Raw genomic sequence first — 20711 nt, 5'->3', positions numbered from 1 at the left:
TCAATCAAATAAGCCTTTATTGGCGTAAATAACAAGACAGTATAAAATACATTATGAATTATAGAGTAGGAAACTTCACATTTGTTACACATTCAGAAGCTTTCAGATTCAGAGCTTTAGCTCTCAGTGTTTCTGACTACAAAGAATCCACTCCCCATGTATATGCGCACCACACTGTACTTATGCCTTTCAGTGGACAGGAAGCAAAACCTGCCAGTTGTGAATCCAAGGTACAAATTGATTAAAAAGGGCAGTTGCCTCAGAAAAATACAGACAAATGGAAACTCAGTAGCTTAGTCCAAGCTGCATGTAATTATAGGGTTTTGGATTGACCCCCAAACCATATTTCCCATGGCACATGTGTAATTACTTTAAAAAGCAATGCAATACCAGGCATTAAGAATTTTAAGCTGTACATAAAATTGTACACTGACTACAGCATTATGTGTATTAACTGAATTGGAAAGGCAAATACATATAAACATACTTCAGAGATAGAATTGGGGGCATCTAATTTTTTAAATACACTGAAGGAATACTAAACCCTGGATAATGTAATCTAAATATCCAAAAGATTCCAGACCCTGCTTAGTACAGACAGTCCCCATGTGATGAACAAGATAGTTTCTGTAGGTTTGTTCTTAAGTTAAATATGTATGTAAGTTGGAACAGTTACATTTTTATTATGGTTGTGTATAGTAGGGCTGGGCGGTTTCGTTTTGTTAATTTGTAATTCGTTAATAATTCGTTAATTTTTTCAATTACAAAACGATAACGAACCATTCTGGAGCAATTATTAAAAAAAACGAATTTTCAAAAACGTTTTGTAAATGCTTCGTATATCGATATTGTATTCGTTTCGTTATTGTTTTGAGGTTGTTTCGTTATTATTTCCGCATGTCTGGGCCAGTTTTATGGTTTAATTAGTGAAAAAAAATTATAATATCACACCAACAGTCAACAACAGAGGGAGAGGGAAGCTTCAGAAGGTTTTGGAGGTTTTTTAGCGTATTTCGCGGTCGCGTCCGCCATTAACTAATCGATTCATTATTGTTTCGGAAATCGATTCGTTAATTTTTTACCATTTACAAAATTTCGTAAATATCGAACTTTTTAAAAGGAAAATTTTGTAATTATTTTAAATATCGAAACAAAAAAAACCCCAAATACAAATCGATTTTAGAAACAAATTTTTCCGTTGTTACCCAGGCCTAGTGTATAGTTACATGGAGAGGGGGAATATTTAGAAGGAGATAGAAAAGTAGGAATAATAGTAATATAGTTCACCACGAGGTTGGACTATATGCCGGCCTTCCGAAGTCAACAACCCAGAAGATTCGGATGGTCCAAAATGCGGCAGCCAGGCTGTTAGTGGGATCATCTATAAGATCCCATATCACACCGATTCTGCAACAACTGCATTGGCTACCAATAGAACATCGGATCTCTTACAAGATACTGATCCTGACATTTAGAGCTCAAAATGGCCAAGGATCTTTATATCTTAGGAACCGCCTCATTCCTTTTCTCCATCAGTGGTCACCTCGATCCACCCAGGAAAATCTCCTATACATACCGGGCCCTAGGGAGGTACACCTGGAAGCTACAAGGCATAGAGCTTTTTCGATCTATGCTCCAATTTTGTGGAACTCATTGCCTCCATATATTAGAGCAATGTTGGAGTTGCGACCTTTGTAAAGGCACTCAAGACTTAGCTGTTTGGTTGTGCATTTAAGTGATCAGATCTAATTTGCCAAATAGCCACTGTTGAATATTTTTATGTTGAATGTTTTTATATTGTGTAAATGCTATTTTAGACTGTAAGTCGCTCGGAGCACCTTGGTGGAGAGCGACTAATTAAGAAATAAAGTGAAGTGAAGTGAATATATAACGAAAACAGAAAAAAGAGAGATAGGAAAAAAAAGGTTGACTTCCATGCCATCCTCAGATTCTTTCTCTCATTTATTTTCTAATTCTTATTCAAAACTTCATTTTCTCTTGTTCTCTTCTGTGTTTGTCATAGTCATGAAAGAGGCCCCAATCAGTCCTCTTTATCAATTTCCCGGTATTCTTTTTTAATAAAAAAGTTAATTTGTCCATATCTCTTATCTCTCTTTCCTTATCCAGCCACTCATCAAGGGCTGGAATTTTTTCCTGTTTCCAAAATTTCGCAAAAATAATTCTTGCCGTCATCGTAACATATGTGAAAAGTTTGTTTTCATTTTCATTAAGCTGTAACTTCAAATCTGTAAAGCCTAACAAGTAATATTCAGGTTTCGTTTTAAATGTCCTTTTCAAAAAAATTTGTGTCTCCTCCAATATTTCGTAGTTTCCTTACAAGTTCACCACATATGATAGAATGTACCTACTTGTTCGCAGCCTTTCCAACATTTGTCGGAAATATTTTTATACATGTGACCCATTTTTTTTGGAGTGGTATACCACCTGTGGAACATTTTAATCCAATTTTCCTTCAAGTCTGTTGCATAAGTATACTTTAATTTCCTGTTCCACATCTGTTCCCACAGCTAATCACCTCTCAACAAAAGATTCTCCCAGGCACTAACAAGCCACACCAAAAAACTGCCAGGCCATCAAATGCTAATCAAGATAGTCAGCTGAAATATTCACACCTAGCTCCAGCAGACAAGAGTTCTTTGTCCCACCCTGGTCATTCCACAGATATATAAACCCATTTTCCTAGTTCCAACAGACCTCACTACCTCTGAGGATGCTTGCCATAGACGCAGGTGAAACGTCAGGAGAGAATGCCTCTAGAACATGGCCATATAGCCCGAAAAAACCTACAACCCATTATTATTATTATTATTATTATTATTATTATTATTATTGAGAAGTCTTGTGAACTGGCCTTAAAAGGAGGATGGCCTGCAAGTTCCCTTTGGTTACTTTTCCATGGAATGTCCAGATGAGCCCCGCAGCTTGGTTCTTAAAGCTCTGAAAACTTTTTATCTGTCTCTTCTATCAGTTCCTGTACTGATGCTTCATTTTTTGTTGTTGCTCTTGGAAATAGGCCCTGGATCTTGTGAACACCCTCTCCGCCGTATGTGATCCAGTCTGGACCTTGGGACTCCATCAGACCTTTCTACTGCTCTTAATTATTGGGAGATGGCTGCTTCCCATTGGTGGTGAAATTACCCGGGACCAGTTGTCACAACTGCTTCTTATGTTTGTGGGTACTGCGGCAGATTTACTTGAATTCACTAGTGAGACATTGGAAATAGAGAATGTAAGGTAGGTAAAAAATTAAAGCATTCCAGTTATTCTAGATCAGGGGTCCTCAAACTAAGACCCGGGGGCCAGATACGGCCCTCCAAGGTCATTTACCCGGCCCTTGCTCAGGATCAACCTAAGTCTGAAACTACTTGAAAGCACACAACAACAACAACAATCCTATGTCACCAGCCAAAAGCAGCCCCACACTTCCCATTGAAATACTAATAAGTTTATATTTGCTAGAATTGTTCTTCATTTTAATTATTGTATTGTTTTAAGTGGTTTTGCACTACAAATAAGATATGTGTAGTGTGAATAGAAATTCATTCACTTTTTTTCAAACTAGCCGTCCCCTGCCACGCGTTGCTGTGGCCCAGTCTGTGTATATGTGTTTTGTGAGCCTATATGTGTGTCTGTATATTTGTGTATATATGTGTGTTTGCATATATGTGTGTGCTTCTGCGCATGCGTTGTTCAGTCCCCACGAACTCCTCCCCCACAAATGTACCCTTTTCATTTCTATCTCATCCAGAGTGCATTTGGCCCGCCCACTGTGTTTGATATTCCATTATGTTATTTTGTACTGTTGATTTACTTGATTGGTCTATTTATTTTAACTGTGATGTTATTTTGTTGTTTATATTTTATATTGCTGTAATGTATCATTGGGCTTGGCGAGTCCCCTTTGGGGAGATGGTGGCGGGGTATAAATAAAGTTTATTATTATTATTATTATTATTATTATTATTATTAATTTAATTTTTGTTTATTGGCTTTTTTAGTTCCTTCCGCTGTGTTTTTTGGTGTTTTTATGAGTGATGGTCACTAAGTTGGCCTGATAGGTGTCTTGTATCCAAATTTGGTGACAATTCGTCCAGTGGTTTTTGAGTTCTGTTAATCCCACAAACTAACATTACATTTTTATTTATATAGATTATAATCTGGCCCTCCAACGGTTTGAGGGACTGTGACCTGGCCCTCTGTTTAAAAAGTTTGAGGACCCCTGTTCTAGATCTTGGTCCATGCCAGTCTCTGGAGAACTTCACTTGAAACATTTCAGTGGCTAAATGGGAAGAGGCAGTATTTGTCCAAGTAGGAATTTAAATGTAATACTCACAGGCACTTGTTAAAAATGAAAGCAATCAAGCTGAATAAACAGAAATAAAATCACATCAATCTTCCTAAATACCACTGAAAAGCAATGGCACTTTGAAGTAAATCTCAACTAGCTTGTTCCTTTAGTGCCAGTGGGATTTCCAAATAAGGTGACTCACTCGAACATGTTGCTTTTAGGAATAATAGGGGCACAAGGACTAACTTTGAACAAAATGCTAAAGTAACTGGTAGCATCATTGCTCTCTTTTTTAATGAAGAGGGGAACTTTTTAAGGCAGGGTAGGCAACTTGCAATTCATAATGTATTTTTTAAAGCCTTTTGCGAGCAGTAAGTTAAAAATTTGTTGCAAGAACAATCTATCTGCTTGTGTACAAATTTGAACCCTTGAGCCTTATTGCCTTCTTTCTCTCTCTGGCTGTTGTGACATCTGCCTGACTTAATAAATTCAGTCACTAGCACCAGTACTGTCCACACATAACAGAAGTGTAAATATCGGAATATTATAGAACGCAATAAGTGGTATCTATAATTGACTATTTAATCAAAATATTTTTCTATAGTTAAATAAGAAAGGCTCCAAACTGCTTGTTTCAGCAATAATACTACTTTGCAGAATTTTCAGACCAGAATTACTCACTTATAGCAATACAGGACCTCATCACATTAAGAAATATTCTGTTTCAATCGGTATGCATCCTGTATTTTTTGACGACTGAATACACACTGTTTTCAGACAGGATGCATACCGATTGAAACGGAATATTTCTTAATGTGATGAGGTCCTGTATTGCTATAATCGACTCCATCACACCCAATTACCACAATTCCTACTTTCAGAAAATACTACAGCAAGTAGCTGGTTCCTTAATCTCAGAGATCTTTCCCCTTCGACATCCAAAATAGAATTGGCAGCTGCTTCCAAAATGAATGATATGCTATATCATTAATGATGGGGTGCATACTCATTTTCCATTCATATAAAGGCAGCACTTCAGCAACAAAAGCATAATAAAAATGGTTTATTATTATTATTTAAAACCATTAGAATCCCATGTGGACATAATCCGTTTCTGCAACATTTTGCTGATGGATTCTGACTGAGAGGGTCCACCTTCTCTCGAAAAAACCAAGCCTAGACGCCGCCATACCTAGTAACTATCGCCCAGTTTCAAACTTTCCATTTTTGGGCAGGGTGATTGAACGGACAGTGGCGGGGCATCTACAGCAATTCTTAGATGAGACTGCGGGTTTGGACCCCTTTCAATCAGGCTTTCGTTCAGGTCATGGGACAGAGACTGTCTTGGAAGCTATTACTGACGAAATTCGTCGTCAGTTAGACTGAGGCGGATCAGCGCTGTTGGTACTCTTGGACCTCACAGCTGCATTTGACACCGTGGACCATGAGTTGCTGATTCATCGATTGGTTATGTCTGGTGTACGAGGTTTAGCCCTGAAATGGTTCAATTCGTTCCTCCGGGACCGGAGACAGAAGGTGGAGTGGTCAGGCCAAAGCTCTGAGAGCTCCTGCCTTTGCTGTGGAGTTCCCCAGGGTGCTATCCTCTCGCCCCTGTTATTTAACATCTACGTCCGGCCACTTGCTGGACTGGTGCGGAGCTTTGGCATAGAGTGCTACCAGTATGCAGATGATGCCCAGCTACTCTTGCGTCTCGAACCAGGGACAACCACGATTCCTGAGAACTTTAGGCTGTGTTTGGAAGCAGTGATGAGTTGGCTGAGAGCGAGCAGACTAAAAGTGAATCCTGCAAAAACTGAGATACTCTGGCCCGGCCAGCCGCCAGAATTAATCCAGTCCCTGCCTGATTTCGATGGGGAAGCTCTGGTTCCGTCTTCCACTGTTAAAAGCCTTGGGGTTGTGCTGGACTCATCACTGACAATGGAGGCCCAGATCACTGCCATAAGTAAGCAGGCCTTTTTTCATCTTCGCCAGGCAAGGAAATTGGCATCCTACCTTTCGGTAGAAGCATTGGCAACAGTAATCCACGCAACAGTCACCATGAGGTTGGACTATTGCAACGCCTTATATGCCGGCCTTCCGAAGTCAACAACCCAGAAGATTCGGATGGTCCAAAATGCAGTGGCCAGGCTGCTAGCGGGATCATCTATAATATCCCATATTACACCAATTCTGCAACAACTGTATCGGCTACCAATAGAACATCGGATCTCTTACAAGATACTGATCCTGACATTTAGAGCTCAAAATGGCCAAGGGCGGTATCTTAGGGACCATCTAAATCCTTTTCTCCATCAGTGGTCACCTCGATCCACCCAGGAAAATCTACTATACATACCGGTCCCTAGGGAGGTACACCTGGAAGCTACAAGGCGTAGCGCTTTTTCAACCTATGCTCCAATTCTGTGGAATTCATTGCCTCCATACATTAGAGAAATGTCAGAGTTGCAACCTTTTGTAAAGGCACTCAAGACTTGGCTATTTGGTTGTGCATTTAAGTAATCAAATCTAATTTTCCAAATAGTCACTGTTTTTATGTTGAATGTTTTTATATTGTGTAAATACTTTTTTAGATTGTAAGTCGCTCGGAGCACCTTGGTGGGGAGCGACTAATTAAGAAATAAAGTGAAGTGAAGTGAATATTGACAAGATGGGGCAAATGTCATGGGATGGGATCCATTTGAAATCATTCTCAAACTTTCTCAAAACCAATTTCCTAATGTGATGAGGTCAACAAGACTTACGTTCTCTCGCTTTCTCTTTGTCTATATCTATGTCTCTAGCTGCATCAGTGTTTCTCTCTATATTATATTTTAGTCAATGTCCTGAAGCTGATTTTGGTGGGACACTTACCTAGATTGCACAGACTTGCAGTTAAAGAGGACATGTTAGAGAGCGTACTGGATAAAATGTATAAAAACTTTAAAAATAAAACATTTGTTTTGTAAGACATCCCTTCCCGCAAATATCCCATTGATGTCCTTGCCACTTACTTCATGGTTTGGAAACTGGGAATATCATTTTACAAATAATGGCATTACCAGTACAACATTGCTTTGTGGAATATTGAGGGCATCAAGACTGCCCTTCAGCAAAATATTAAAGTGATGGCTAATCTTATTTTTTTTAAATGAAGATGATTTTTGTAATTGAGGTTTGCTTCATTCTTTATCTTTCTTTTATCTGTTATGCTTGAAATGATTTTAATTCAATTTCACTTTTAATATGACTAAGTTTATTTAATTATTGTTTACAATTATTATTATTATTAATCTGAGTGACAAACAGCCTTGGATCCAATATTAGGAGAAACACGAGATTTAAATTAAAAAAATAAATGAAACTGATAAAAATTATTTGTTAATTTAAAAAATAATAATTGTGGGTTAATATTGGATTTGTTTTTGTAATTTTAGGACATTTTTTAAAAATGTATTTTTATAAATAATAATGAAGTAACTAGGTGGCACATGCATCACTATTAAAGTGACAAACAGTGAGCACTAATGGACTCCTTACATTGAAAAAAACTCAAGTATTGACCATATAATTTCAATATAATCCTCGACAAATTGGTCAATAATTGAGGATTATATTGAAAATAGGTACAAAGATCTATAAATGGACTATGCTTATAATTAAGAAGTACAAGACTGAATATACAAAAATACAGACAAATAGAGACTATACGGGCAGAATTAGCAGGAAGTCCACTTTTTGAGTGTGGTTTTTTTGTGTGTATTTTTCATATGTGTGTATATATATATATATATATATATATATATATAATTTTTTTAAGTTTTTCTTTGTGCTTTTTACATTTGTCTTTACTCTCTTTTTGCTTCCACAATTTTCCTACTTTTCTATCCTCTTGAAAATATTCTCCAACTTTTGCTGTAACTTATAATACTTCAATAAAAACTATTTCAAAACAAAGTATTGACCTGGAGCCCCCGGTGGCGCAGTGGGTTAAATCCCTGTGCCGGCAGGACTGAAGACCGACAGGTCGCAGGTTCGAATACGGGGAGCGGCGGATGAGCTCCCTCTATCAGCTCTAGCTCTTCATGCGGAGACATGAGAGAAGCCTCCCATAAAGATGATAAAAACATCAAATCATCCAGGTGTCCCCTGGGCAACGTCCTTGCAGATGGTCAATTCTCACACACCAGAAGTGACTTGCAGTTTCTCAAGTCGCTCCTGACACGACAAAATAAAAAGTATTGACCAACGTTTTTTTTTAAATGTTCCAGACCTTGATCTATTTAGCTTTTGAATTATTTTCTTACTGGAGATATGAGCAAGATTTCCTGGCCAGCACTTTACTTTGTGAAAAGTTAAGAAGAGGGAGAAAGGATGGAAAATTGGACCATAGATTGAATGCACAATATTGGCTGGCTATCCCTCCATTGTCTGAGCATAAAATCCGGGAAGTATTCCGTTAGTTTGTCACTCAGGAATGTAATAATATACAATAGCTACAAAATCCCAATCAGACACATGGGCCTGGTTTTGTTAATAGAACTTCTTAAGATGGTTACAAGCTTTTAAAAAAAACACATTAGAAACCTATTATTTGGTCTTGTGAAATGTTCTTGAATAATAGAATCATAGAATCAAAGAGTTGGAAGAGACCTCATGGGCCATCCAGTCCAACCCCCTGCCAAGAAGCAGGAATATTGCATTCAAATCACCCCTGACAGATGGCCATCCAGCCTCTGCTTAAAAGCTTCCAAAGAAGGAGCCTCCACCACACTCTGTCCGGGGCAGAGAGTTCCACTGCTGAACGGCTCTCACAGTCAGGAAGTTCTTCCTCATGTTCAGATGGAATCTCCTCTCTTGTAGTTTGAAGCCATTGTTCCGCGTCCTAGTCTCCAGGGAAGCAGAAAACAAGCTTGCTCCCTCCTCCCTGTGGCTTCCTCTCACATATTTATACATGGCTATCATATCCCCTCTCAGCCTTCTCTTCTTCAGGCTAAACATGCCCAGCTCCTTAAGCCGCTCCTCATAGGGCTTGTTCTCCAGAACGTTTTTCATTTTAGTCACTCTCCTCTGGACACATTCCAGCTTGAGATTATATCCATACCTAGATTCCATACATTTAAACTCAAGATTGTTTCTTTCCATTATTAGATTGAAACTTAAGATGTTGCATACCCTGCCAGCTGGATTTCATATCTCTTTAATATAATGGCTTCCCAAAATAAATTTTACTCATTTTTTCCTTGTTCCAGGAACAACCATGTTCTTGTATATGCAATTCTAGCAGTATGGACTTGGAGCATGCTGCAATTTCCCCTGGATCTTGCAGGTTAGTAATGTATAGTATTTCACCAAAAAAGGGGAGGGGGGAGAATGCAGAAAGGACTATGATTAACTGATCCATTTTAGCATGAGCTTTTGAGAATTTTTCTTCCGATGCTGTACAATATTCAAGCTACACTTTTAAAATGTGTGGTAACGGGATCGGAATACAACAAAATACAAAACGATACAAGTTCTGACACCAGCTATAAACCTTGAAATGTTTGTGTAAGACGATACGGATCTGTCAAGCAGCTGGCCTGTTAATACTGAGACGTCGAAACAATATCCTGTGCTTACCCTAAAGTTAGTTTCCTTGAAATAAAATACTTGTCTAGGGAGGATTCTTTTGTAACAATGCAACAGTAATGAGAACTAGCGTATGCTTGTAGATAGCCAAGGCATGCTAATGCCTGTTCATATTTCTGCTAATATCTCTCAGTTCAGTTGAAACAGACTAACTTTACCAAAGAATGTGAAGGTTCTCTCTACTCATTTTAAAGTCTTTTTAAATGCTCAAGTGATACCAAATGAGAATCAAATACCGTATTCAGTGATGTCGGCTATAAGACTATTTTTCTTTAGTTATCAGCATCAGAGATAATAATAATAATAATAATAATAATAATAATAATAATAATAATGTATGCAGAACACATCATGCGATGTGCGAGGCTTGATGAATGCAAAGCTGGGGTGAAAATTGCTGGAAGAAACATTAACAACCTCAGATATGCAGACGACACCACTCTGATGGCCGAAAGCGAGGAGGAGCTGAGGAGCCTTCTAATCAAGGTGAAAGAAGAAAGCGCAAAAGCTGGGTTGCAGCTAAACATCAAAAAAACCAAGATTATGGCAACAAGAATGAATGACAAGTGGAAAATAGAGGGAGAAAATGTGGAGGCCGTGACAGACTTTGTATTTCTAGGCGCAAAGATTACTGCAGATGCAGACTGTGGCCAGGAAATCAGAAGACGCTTACTTCTTGGGAGGAGAGCAATGTCCAGTCTCGATAAAATAGTAAAGAGTAGAGACATCACACTGGCAACAAAGATCCGCCTAGTCAAACCCATGGTATTCCCTGTAGTAACCTACGGATGTGAGAGCTGGACCTTAGGGAAGGCTGAGCGAAGGAAGATAGATGCTTTTGAGTTGTGGTGTTGGAGGAAAGTTCTGAGAGTGCCTTGGACTGCGAGAAGATCCAACCAGTCCATCCTCCAGGAAATAAAGCCCGACTGCTCATTGGAGGGAAGGATACTAGAGACAAAGTTGAAGTACTTTGGCTACATCATGAGGAGACAGCAAAGCCTAGAGAAGACAATTATGCTGGGGAAAGTGGAAGGCAAAAGGAAGAGGGGCCGACCAAGGGCAAGATGGATGGATGGCATCCTTGAAGTGACTGGACTGACCTTGAAGGAGCTGGGGGTGGTGACAGCCGACAGGGAGCTCTGGCGTGGGCTGGTCCATGAGGTCACGAAGAGTCGGAGACGACTGAACGAATGAACAATAATAATAATAATAATAATAATAATAATAATAATAAACCTTTATTTATACCCCACTAACATCTCCCGAAGGACTCGGTGCGGCTTACAAGAGACCGAGGCCAAATACATCAGCAAAACAACAACATAACAAATACAACAATAAATAAACTCATAAAACAAAACAATAAACATTAAACGATAGGAATAAACATTAAACAATAACACCATGACGCAATTAAAAACTATGGTCGGGCCAAATGTAATGATTAATTTTTAAAAAAAATGCTGGACATGACCAGGTGAAACTGATGATTTTGGCAATAGGTGCAGTGTACAGACAATCTTAAATCTCTGGTAAAGTGCATTGGAACATGATGCTTGGAGTTTCCTATTCTGGGAAGGCACACTGGAACAACCATGTCTTCAAGCTCTTCCTAAAGACTGCCAACGTTGGGGCTTGTCTGATGTCCTTGGGGAGAGAGTTCTAGAGTCGAGGGGCCAGCCCTGTCCGAGAAAGCCCTGTCCCTCGTCCTCACCAATCACGCTTGCGACGCAGGTGGGATCGTGAGCAGGGCAAAACAAACAAACCATCAGGACCAACATAAACCATTGACTCAAGGACTGAGACCACTGTTCATAAATGGAGTCAGGGCTCACAGTTGTCAAAGTTCTAGACAATTTCTGGGAGATTTTGAATAATTTTCATTACTGTGTGTCAGTATGACATATGTATAACTGTGTTATCGGAAAGGAGTTACTGTATGATAAACTTTTGTGGCAGACTTCAAAGGGCGCTTCCAGACAAAGTAACCCACTTCAGTGTGGATTCTAGGCATGTGCAATCCATGGTTCTGAATGGTTCTAAAGTACTTACAGAACTAAAGTTCTGGCTGTGAAAACTAGGGGGCGCTGGTGCTTTGCTTCTACAGTGTTGTTAAAGTTCTGGTGGTGAAAATTTCAGAACTCTAACAAAACTTTCAAAATGTCATTATTATTTCATTATTGGTGATTTTTTAATGACAGAAACTATTAGGAACTGCCATTTATAATGAAATTTTGAAAGTTGTGTTCGAGTTCTGAAGTTTTCACCACCAGAACTTTAGCAACACTGTAGAAGCAAAGCATCAGCACCCTCTAGTTTTCACCACCAGAACTTTAGTTTTCTAAGTACTTTAGAACCATTTAGAACCATGGATTGCACATGCCTAGGGGATTCCAGCCCCCAGCCCCCAAGCCAGACCCCGGACTTCCCTTAGGGGTGGCTACATGCTATCCTGATGACACCACATCCCTCCCACCCACATCTCCTCACAAGTCATTTTCTCCATTCAGGATGATACGAGGAGAGACTTAATGTCTGCCAGGGATCCTTTTCAGCAAGTTTTAGGGGACTTGTAGAGCAGGGAGGGGTGGGCGCCATTCCACTCCTCTGTGCATTTCAAAGTCCAAAGAAGCAGGATACCTGTGGGGACTGACCCCAAGGACTGTGGAAGCAGTCCAGGTAGTCAGTTCCCATAGGTCCAGTACCTCATTAGATCTGGATTTTTCATTAAGATCTGGATCTCATGAGGCAGACATGTAGCCCGGGGGGGGGGGCTTGGGGGGCTTGGGGGGCTTGAGCCCCCCCTCCCCGAAATTCTCATGGTGGTCTGCGAAAAGACCTTACTGGTACATTATTTAAACTGTTATGTTTATTCATATCATGATCTGATCACCATGCTCAATATATCTCATATGCATGGGGGTTTGGGGGTAACGATACAAAAGGTTTGCTAGGGTAGATCCTCTTTCATTCAGACTCACCCCCCCCCCCCCCCCGAATCAAAATCCTGGCTACGGTCCTGTAATGAGGTATTCAATTAATACAGAGTATACTTGGGGAACCTCATTTTGGAATTGTTCATTTTGAGATGTTTTCATGACTTACACAATGATGTTGTGTTGGCCTTCCTTGCCTTGTATCCAGTCTTTTCTTTTAATGAAGGCATTCTCATCTCACCACCCTATTGAATCATAGTTGCTCCCTAACATAAAGACAAGACAACCTGAAAAAAGAAGTGACAACAATAATAATCTGCTACAAGGCTGCTCATGCCCCTAGGTAGAGTGAAGCAACTGCCTTGGGCAGCAGATGTCAGAGCAGCAGTGGCAGCCTACTTCCAGCTGTTGCTCATACATTTTCCAGTCATTCACATCCGTCAGGGGACATTATTATGTATGTCCCTAAACTAGCCTCATACCTCAATTGTGGGGGATTCACTTGCCAATCCAGTCAGCTGCAGCTTGTGGGCTGGGGAGGGAAATCTTTCTTGTACTTTGTCTTAGACAGAAGAAAATCTTGCTTGGGCACTGTTCCTCTTAGTTTGGAGTCCCGTGGCAAGGCCAGGTGAGAGAAATGGCAATGAATATGTTGACACAGGTTCCAAGATTATCTCACAGTCATAGGGATAGCACAATCAAGGAATGAAAAACCCTTTAAAAAATAGAAGTTTGCCACTAATAATAATAATATTAAAAAAAAAACTTTATTTATATACCGCTCCATCTCCCTGAGGGGACTCCGAGCGGTTCACAGCTAACATCACAAAACATACAAAGTAAAAAACAACATAACCATAAGATTAACAAAACAAAATATAAGCATAAAAATTGTCGCCATAAAACACACATATTAAAATAATCCTGCTTGTTCAAGGCAATTAAAAAAATTAAAAAGTCTGGGCCAAGATATGTGTAAGCCCAAAAATTCTAGGGTCCCCGGGAATTAAGTGCAATGCTATGGCAGGCAACAATAATATTAGGTACGGGTCTGTGGCTGTTCATTCTGGCACCGATTAGAGGAAATGATGTGGGCAATTGCTAGGAAGAATAAGGCCACATTCGACAATGTGTAGGGCTGAGTTAGAATTGGCCATTTTCAAAGGCTTGTTGAAACCACCAGGTCTTCAAGCTCTTATGCAAGGAGGGGAGGGATGGGGCCTGTCTTATTTCCCTTGGAAGGGCATTCCAGAGACGGGGGGCCACCACTGAGAAGGCCCTCTCTCTCGTCCCCACCAACCGCTGACCATTAATGAGGTGTAATTGGTTTGTATTGGTTTGTATTGGTTTTATTGTTGTAATGCAGGAACTGTTTGTTAACCGTTAATTGCTGCTATAATGTTTTATACTACTGTTATGTGATGCCGGCATTGAATTGTGCCTTTGTAAGCTGCCCTGAGTCCCCTCCGGGGTGAGAAGGGCGGGGTAGAAGTAACCGAAATAAATAAATAAATAAATAAACCGCGCATGAGACGGTAGTGGGACCGAGAGGAGGGCCTCCCCGGAAGATCTTAGAGCTCGTGCTGGTTCATAGAAGGAGATGCGATTGCGGAGATAGGTGGGACCCGAACCGTTTAGGGCTTTATAGGTCATGACCTGCTAACTGCTAACAGGTCTTAATTATGTAGTAGATATATTGTGCAGGACTAACCATGTTTATACTTTTAAGACACAAATATGACCTGAATCTGATTGAATAACAATTAAATCATGCTACCCTCATACAACTGGTTCTGTCCTTCAGTTTAGGACCTGATTCACTTGGTTGATAGCATGACAGTAAAACAAAAACACATTTTTTAAAAAAATATCCTTCTTCATTTGCAGTGCAACACGTAGGGTGTGGACCCTCCAACTCCTCCAAGAAAGTCTTCCGTTTGCTGCTCTGCAGACACAGCGCAGACCTCTGGAACATTGGCATCAGCTTATTCATCCAAGATGGCCCTTTCCTCGTTGTGCGCTTGATCCTGATGGGTTACTTTAACGTCATTACCCAGATGCTGGTGTTTTTCACAGCTAAGAATATCTTAAGTGTGATGTTACAGCTGTACCGTCTTGCAGTATTGTCATTAGACTTTCATGCCTCCCTACAGTATCAGTCAAACAGCCGGAAAGGAGGAGTTGCCTGCTGCCCTTGTGAGCCTAACAATATCAGCCTTCCACCCAACAATTGTGATACCGATGAAAAGGCGTGTGCTTCCATTCCTCTGGAAGATTCCATCCCTGCTGAATGCCTGTGAACTAAGATCTTTTATTCTTGATCTTCAGTCGTTTCCTCCCTGGACCATTTTTGAAGGGATCGGCATTATCTAATGGCCCATTCAGTTCTGACATATTTCCTGTCCACTACATTCTGAATGTTTGATTCTGACAACTAGGAGGAAATGCTGGAGCAGCAACTTGCCTGAATGGAAACACTTCAATCCTACTGACTTAGCGTGGGCCGACACAAAATCTATAGTGTATTTATCCAACAGGATTAAGTAGAAGCAGTTTTGTACAACTTTTTTTTATTAAAAATGTGATGCATTACCAGACTTGGTCATCGACTATGGACGCTAGCAAAATATACCCCCGAAATTCAGGCTTGGCTCTGTGGCAAATGACCTCTCTGGAGAACCATTTTAAATGTGACAACTGCACTGAAGTGCAAGTGAATGAAAAGAAAGAATTCCTTTTGCCAATCTGACAATGGAAATTTCACATTCAGTGAACACAAAGCCAGCTGGTTTACAATTACGTCTTTCTTGGCTGGACTGAATGTAATAATATTGAGCCGTGGAAGAATTTCAGAAGATCGTGGAATTCTTTCTTCCAGATATAATCAAAGAAGACATTTTGCCTCAGATCTTGCTTGATGTTGGTCATGTTTGATTTAAACTTATCATGATTCACTTTACTAAAGAATTTTCACAGAAGGCATTTTCCTTTTACATTTTAGGGCAATTTAACCATTTGCCTAGAATGATCTAGCTCAAGATTGGCAAAATGTGCCTCTCCGGATGTTGCTGATTGCAATTCCCAGCATTCTCACGGCTGATGGGAATTGCCATCCAATAGCACTGGGAGGACTATACTTTCTCCTTGGACCTGTACATAATTAAAGATTTTTTTAAAAAAACATGTTGGTAATTGGACTATTAGACTGACGTCTGGCTGTGTCGGACTGAATTAATGAAAGAAGTATTCATTATTATCATAATCACTACTAAAAGGATTGCATGCTGACAATATATTTTTAAATGAAAACATGCAAAAAAGATAAATTGATTTCTTCAACAATTTTCATATTAAAATAGAAATAAAATGAAGCTGTATGTAGTGTAAAATGACCTTTAGAGCTAGAAATGACTCATTTGGGCTGTAATGAAAAGTTTTCAGTCCTCTTCATAAAGAGGAACCAAACTCAGTAGCCTTCACCTTGCTTTCCTAGAGATCAGAGAACAGTCTGTCTAGTCCAGGGGTCCTCAAACTAAGGCCCGGGGGCCAGATATGGCCCTCCAAGGTCATTTACCCAGCCCTCGCTCAGGGTCAACCTAAGTCTGAAACAATTTGAAAACAGGCAACAACAGCAACAACAACAATCCTATCTCATCACCAAAAGAAGGCCCACATTTCCCATTGAAATATTAACAAGTGTAGATTACTGCAGATGCAGACTGTAGCCAGGAAATCAGAAGACGCTTACTTCTTGGGAGGAGAGCAATGTCCAGTCTCGATAAAATAGTAAAGAGTAGAGACATCAGACTGGCAACAAAGATCCGCCTACTCAAAGCGATGGTACTCCCTGTGGTAACCTACGGATGTGAGAGCTGGACCTTAGGGAAGGCTGAGCAAAGGAAAATCGATGCTTTTGAGCTGTGGTGTTGGAGGAAAGTTCTGAGAGTGCCTTGGACTGTGAGAAGATCCAACCAGTCCATCCTCCAGGAAATAAAGCCTGACTGCTCACTGGAGGGAAAGATACTAGAGACAAAGTTGAAGTACTTTGGCCACATCATGAGGAGACAGGAAAGCCTAGAGAAGACAATTATGCTGGGGAAAGTGGAAGGCAAAAGGAAGAGGGGCCGACCAAGGGCAAGATGGATGGATGGCATCCTTGAAGTGACTGGACTGACCTTGAGGGAGCTGGGGGTGGTAACGGCCGACAGGGAGCTCTGGCGTAGGCTGGTCCATGAGGTCACGAAGAGTCGGAGACGACTGAACGAATGAACATACACATACATATACTTGTTAAAATTGTTCATTTTAATTATTGTATTGTTTTTAAGTGGGGTTTTTTTTTTTTTTTTGCACTACAAATAAGATATGTGCAGTGTGAATAGGAATTCATTCATGTTTTTTTCAAATTATAATCCGGCCCTCCAGCAGTTTGAGGGACTGTGACCTGGCCCTCTGTTTAAAAACGTTTGAGGACCCCTGGTCTAGTCTGTCAGTAGAGCTGTAAGGTGAAACTCATCTCTTCTAAGAAAACTCTGAGCATTTTTTCTTGATATATTCCCTAACCTACATTTGTTCTGATAATGTGAATATGTGTGTTTACACTGTTGACCCTCCATATCCATGGAGTCAACCATCCATAGCTTGATTTTTTTAAAATCCACAAGCAAACCTTGATTTTGCAAATTTATGTAAGGGATACCATTTTATGATGCCACTGTATAAAATAGGACTTGAACATCCATAATTTTTGGTATCCATGGGGAGCCTGGAACCACATCATAGTGGATACCAAGATCCCACTGTCTTTATAAGGAAAGAGTGACAATTGAATAAAACATGAAAACTGTGATATCAAAAATTACAATGTTGTTCTGGAATTTAAGAGAGCGAGATTCTAAGCCCCACTTATTTTTATTTATTTATTTTGCGTACTTCTACCCCGCCCTTCTCAACCCTCGAGGGGGGACTCAGGGCGGCTTACAAAAGGCACAATTCGATGCCTACACAATAGTACAAATAAACATATATAAACAGCAATTAAAACAGTTATAAACAGTTAAAACAATCAGTTATATATCACAATCAATAAAGCCAATCTCATGCTCAACGTTCGCCAGCTCAGAATCCATAAATTCATTCCACATTGTCAATTCCTAACAGTTCTAGTCACCATTGTCCTTTATCTGTCTGCCAGATTACCCAAATGCCTGGTCCTAAATCCATGTTTTTAATTTCCTTCTAAGGGAGAGGAGGGATGTCGATGACCTAATTTCCCCAGGGAGTGAATTCCACAGGTGAGGGGCTACCACCGAGAAGGCCCTGCTCCTCGTCCCCGCCAATCTCACTTGTGATAGAGGTGGGGCCAAGAGCAGGGGCTCCCCAGAAGATCTTAAACTCTGAGGCGGGACGTAGAGGGAGATGCGTTCGGAGAGATACGCTGGGCCGGAGCCATATAGGGTTTTGTAGGTCAAAACCAGCACTTTGAATTGTGCTCGGAACGGGATCGGCTGCCAGTGGAGCTGACACAACAGGGGGGTGGTATGCTCCCTGTATGACACTCTGGTGAGTAATCTGGCTGCCGCCCGCTGGACTAATTGAAGTTTCCGAACAGTCTTCAAAGGCAACCCCACATAGAGTGCGTTGCAGTAATCTATTCGGGATGTAACAAGAGTGTGGACCACTGTGGCCAGATCACTGTGTGACCTTGGGCTGGTCACATAGTCTCAGCCTAGCCTCCTTCATAGAGCTGTTGTGAGGATGAAATGGGAACAAAGGGAAACCATGCATGGTGCCTTGATCTCAGTGGAGCAAAAGTGAGAAATAAATGTAAGAAATAACATTAGTTAGCATTAGTGTTAAATATCTCCCATGCCCATCTAGGGCTTCTCGCCTCACGAACCTGCAGCCTATATCCCTTCTAGCTGTGCTTTAGATTAGGAGTGAGAAGGTTTTTAAAATGACCTCACAAACACTAGTGGCTGTGAGAGTGGTGAATCTACTCTTTTCTTTCCAAATAGTCCTGCAGCTGTTCCAGTTTGTGCCAGTCATCCAGGCATCAGATGCCCATTCCCAACAGAGAGTTGGCCCCAGGAGAGCTCCATATGGTGGATGCTCCTTCTTTGGAGGCTTTAAAACGGGCTGGATGACCATCTGTCGGGGGAGCTTTGAATGCGATTTTCCTGCTTGGCAGGAGTTTTGGACTGGATGACCCACGAGGTCTCTTCCGACTATGATTCTATGAGTCTATGATTCTATGGCCTGGGATAGCTGCAAAACAAGCTAATAATATAATAATAACACTTTATTTGTACCCCGCTACCATCTCCCCAAGGGACTCGGTGCGGCTTACATGAGGCCGAGCCCAAACACAACAATACAAGCAATAACAACAACAACAAGCTGCTACAAAATGAACGCTGAATTTCCCACGCCAACACAATGGATCCACCATTTGGAGAAAGCAAAACTGACAGGTTCACTTACTCAAGCTATCAAGATTTGAGTCCTTAAGTCTTTCAGAAATCTGAATTTGCTCAGCCATGTTTTTGGTACTAAAATAGGGCTGCCATTTCTTTATTTTTCAACAGCTAAAATGTGAATTCCCAGTCCTGTATTCATCACTTACTGTATATACTCAAGTATAAGCCTAGTTTTTCAGCCCTTTTTTTAGGCTGAAAAAGTCTCCCTTGGCTTATACTCGAGTCAAGGTTATTTATTATTTTACTCTATTATTATTATTATTATTATTATTATTATTATTATTTTCATTACATTTATTATTTTATTCTATTTATTATTATTACATTTATCATTTTACTCTATTATTATACATTTATTATTTTACTGTATAATTGTTATTGTTACATTCATTATTTTACTCTTTTTATTATTGTTATTATTAAATTTATTATGTGACTCTATTATTATTGAAAGGATATGTAAGCACATTTACACTGAAGAAGGTAAATAATCATTTAATCAGAGTTGGACAGTCTTATTTTAAATTACCATTTTTTTAATATTCAAAAGTATATAACCTACTGATTCCTTAATTAATGTAATTTAATTGGTATCTATTTTTATTTTGCAATTTACGAGTGGCGGCTGCCTTTCCCACCCTCGGCTTATATTCGAGTCAATCCGTTTTCTCAGTTTTTTGTGGTAAAATTAGGTGCCTCGGCTTATATTCGGATTGGCTTATACTTGAGTATATACGGTATATGAAAATTAAGTCTAAAGTTGGGGTATCTAATGGGTGGTGGTGTCATTTTTCTCCGTTATATCTGCTTACAAAGTTGTGTTACAGCTGTTTTCACTTTACAAGCTTAGGAAACAAAATGGAAAGAAGAAGGAGTAGGCAGGTTTTGGGTTCAGAAGAACTCCTTTCTCCATTCTTTATCCCATAGTAACTTCTCCCCTATAAGAATCATGGAATAATAGAATTGGAAGAGACCACATGGGCCATCTAGTCCAACCCCCCTACATGCAGGAAAAGCACAACTAAAGTATCCCTGACAAATGGCCATCCAGCCTCCTTTTTGCAAATGTCCAAGGAAGGAGCTTCTACTCCAAGTCAGAGAGCTCCACTGTTAAACAGCTCATACAGTCAGGAAGTTCTGTCTAATGTTCAGGTGGCATCTCCTTTCCTGTAATTTGAACCCATTGCTCTTAGTCCTAGTTCCAAGGGCAGCAGAAAACAAGTCTGCTCCCTCTTCATTATGACATCCTTTCACATATTTATATAGCGCTATCATGTCTCCTCTCAACCTCTTCTTCTGCAGGCTAAACATATCCAGTTCTTTAAGATGCTCCTTATAGGGTTTGTTCTTCACACACTT

General features: G+C 40.1%; 1 protein-coding gene across 1 annotated transcript in view; it reads left to right on the top strand.

The window, feature by feature from the left end:
* The window catches only part of TMEM26 (transmembrane protein 26), a 42905-nt gene extending 26861 nt beyond the window's left edge, over window positions 1-16044 (top strand). The window contains exons 4-6 of the mRNA XM_060768942.2: window positions 3035-3255; window positions 9559-9635; window positions 14761-16044. Of these exons, the coding sequence (XP_060624925.1) occupies window positions 3035-3255; window positions 9559-9635; window positions 14761-15173 (711 nt within the window). The 3' untranslated portion in view covers window positions 15174-16044. The remainder of the gene's footprint in view (window positions 1-3034; window positions 3256-9558; window positions 9636-14760) is intronic.
* Window positions 16045-20711: the final 4667 nt, after the last annotated feature.

Source organism: Anolis sagrei, chromosome 3 (assembly GCF_037176765.1).
Source record: "Anolis sagrei isolate rAnoSag1 chromosome 3, rAnoSag1.mat, whole genome shotgun sequence".
Taxonomy (NCBI): domain Eukaryota; kingdom Metazoa; phylum Chordata; class Lepidosauria; order Squamata; family Dactyloidae; genus Anolis; species Anolis sagrei.
This window is presented reverse-complemented; position numbering and strand designations above follow the sequence as displayed.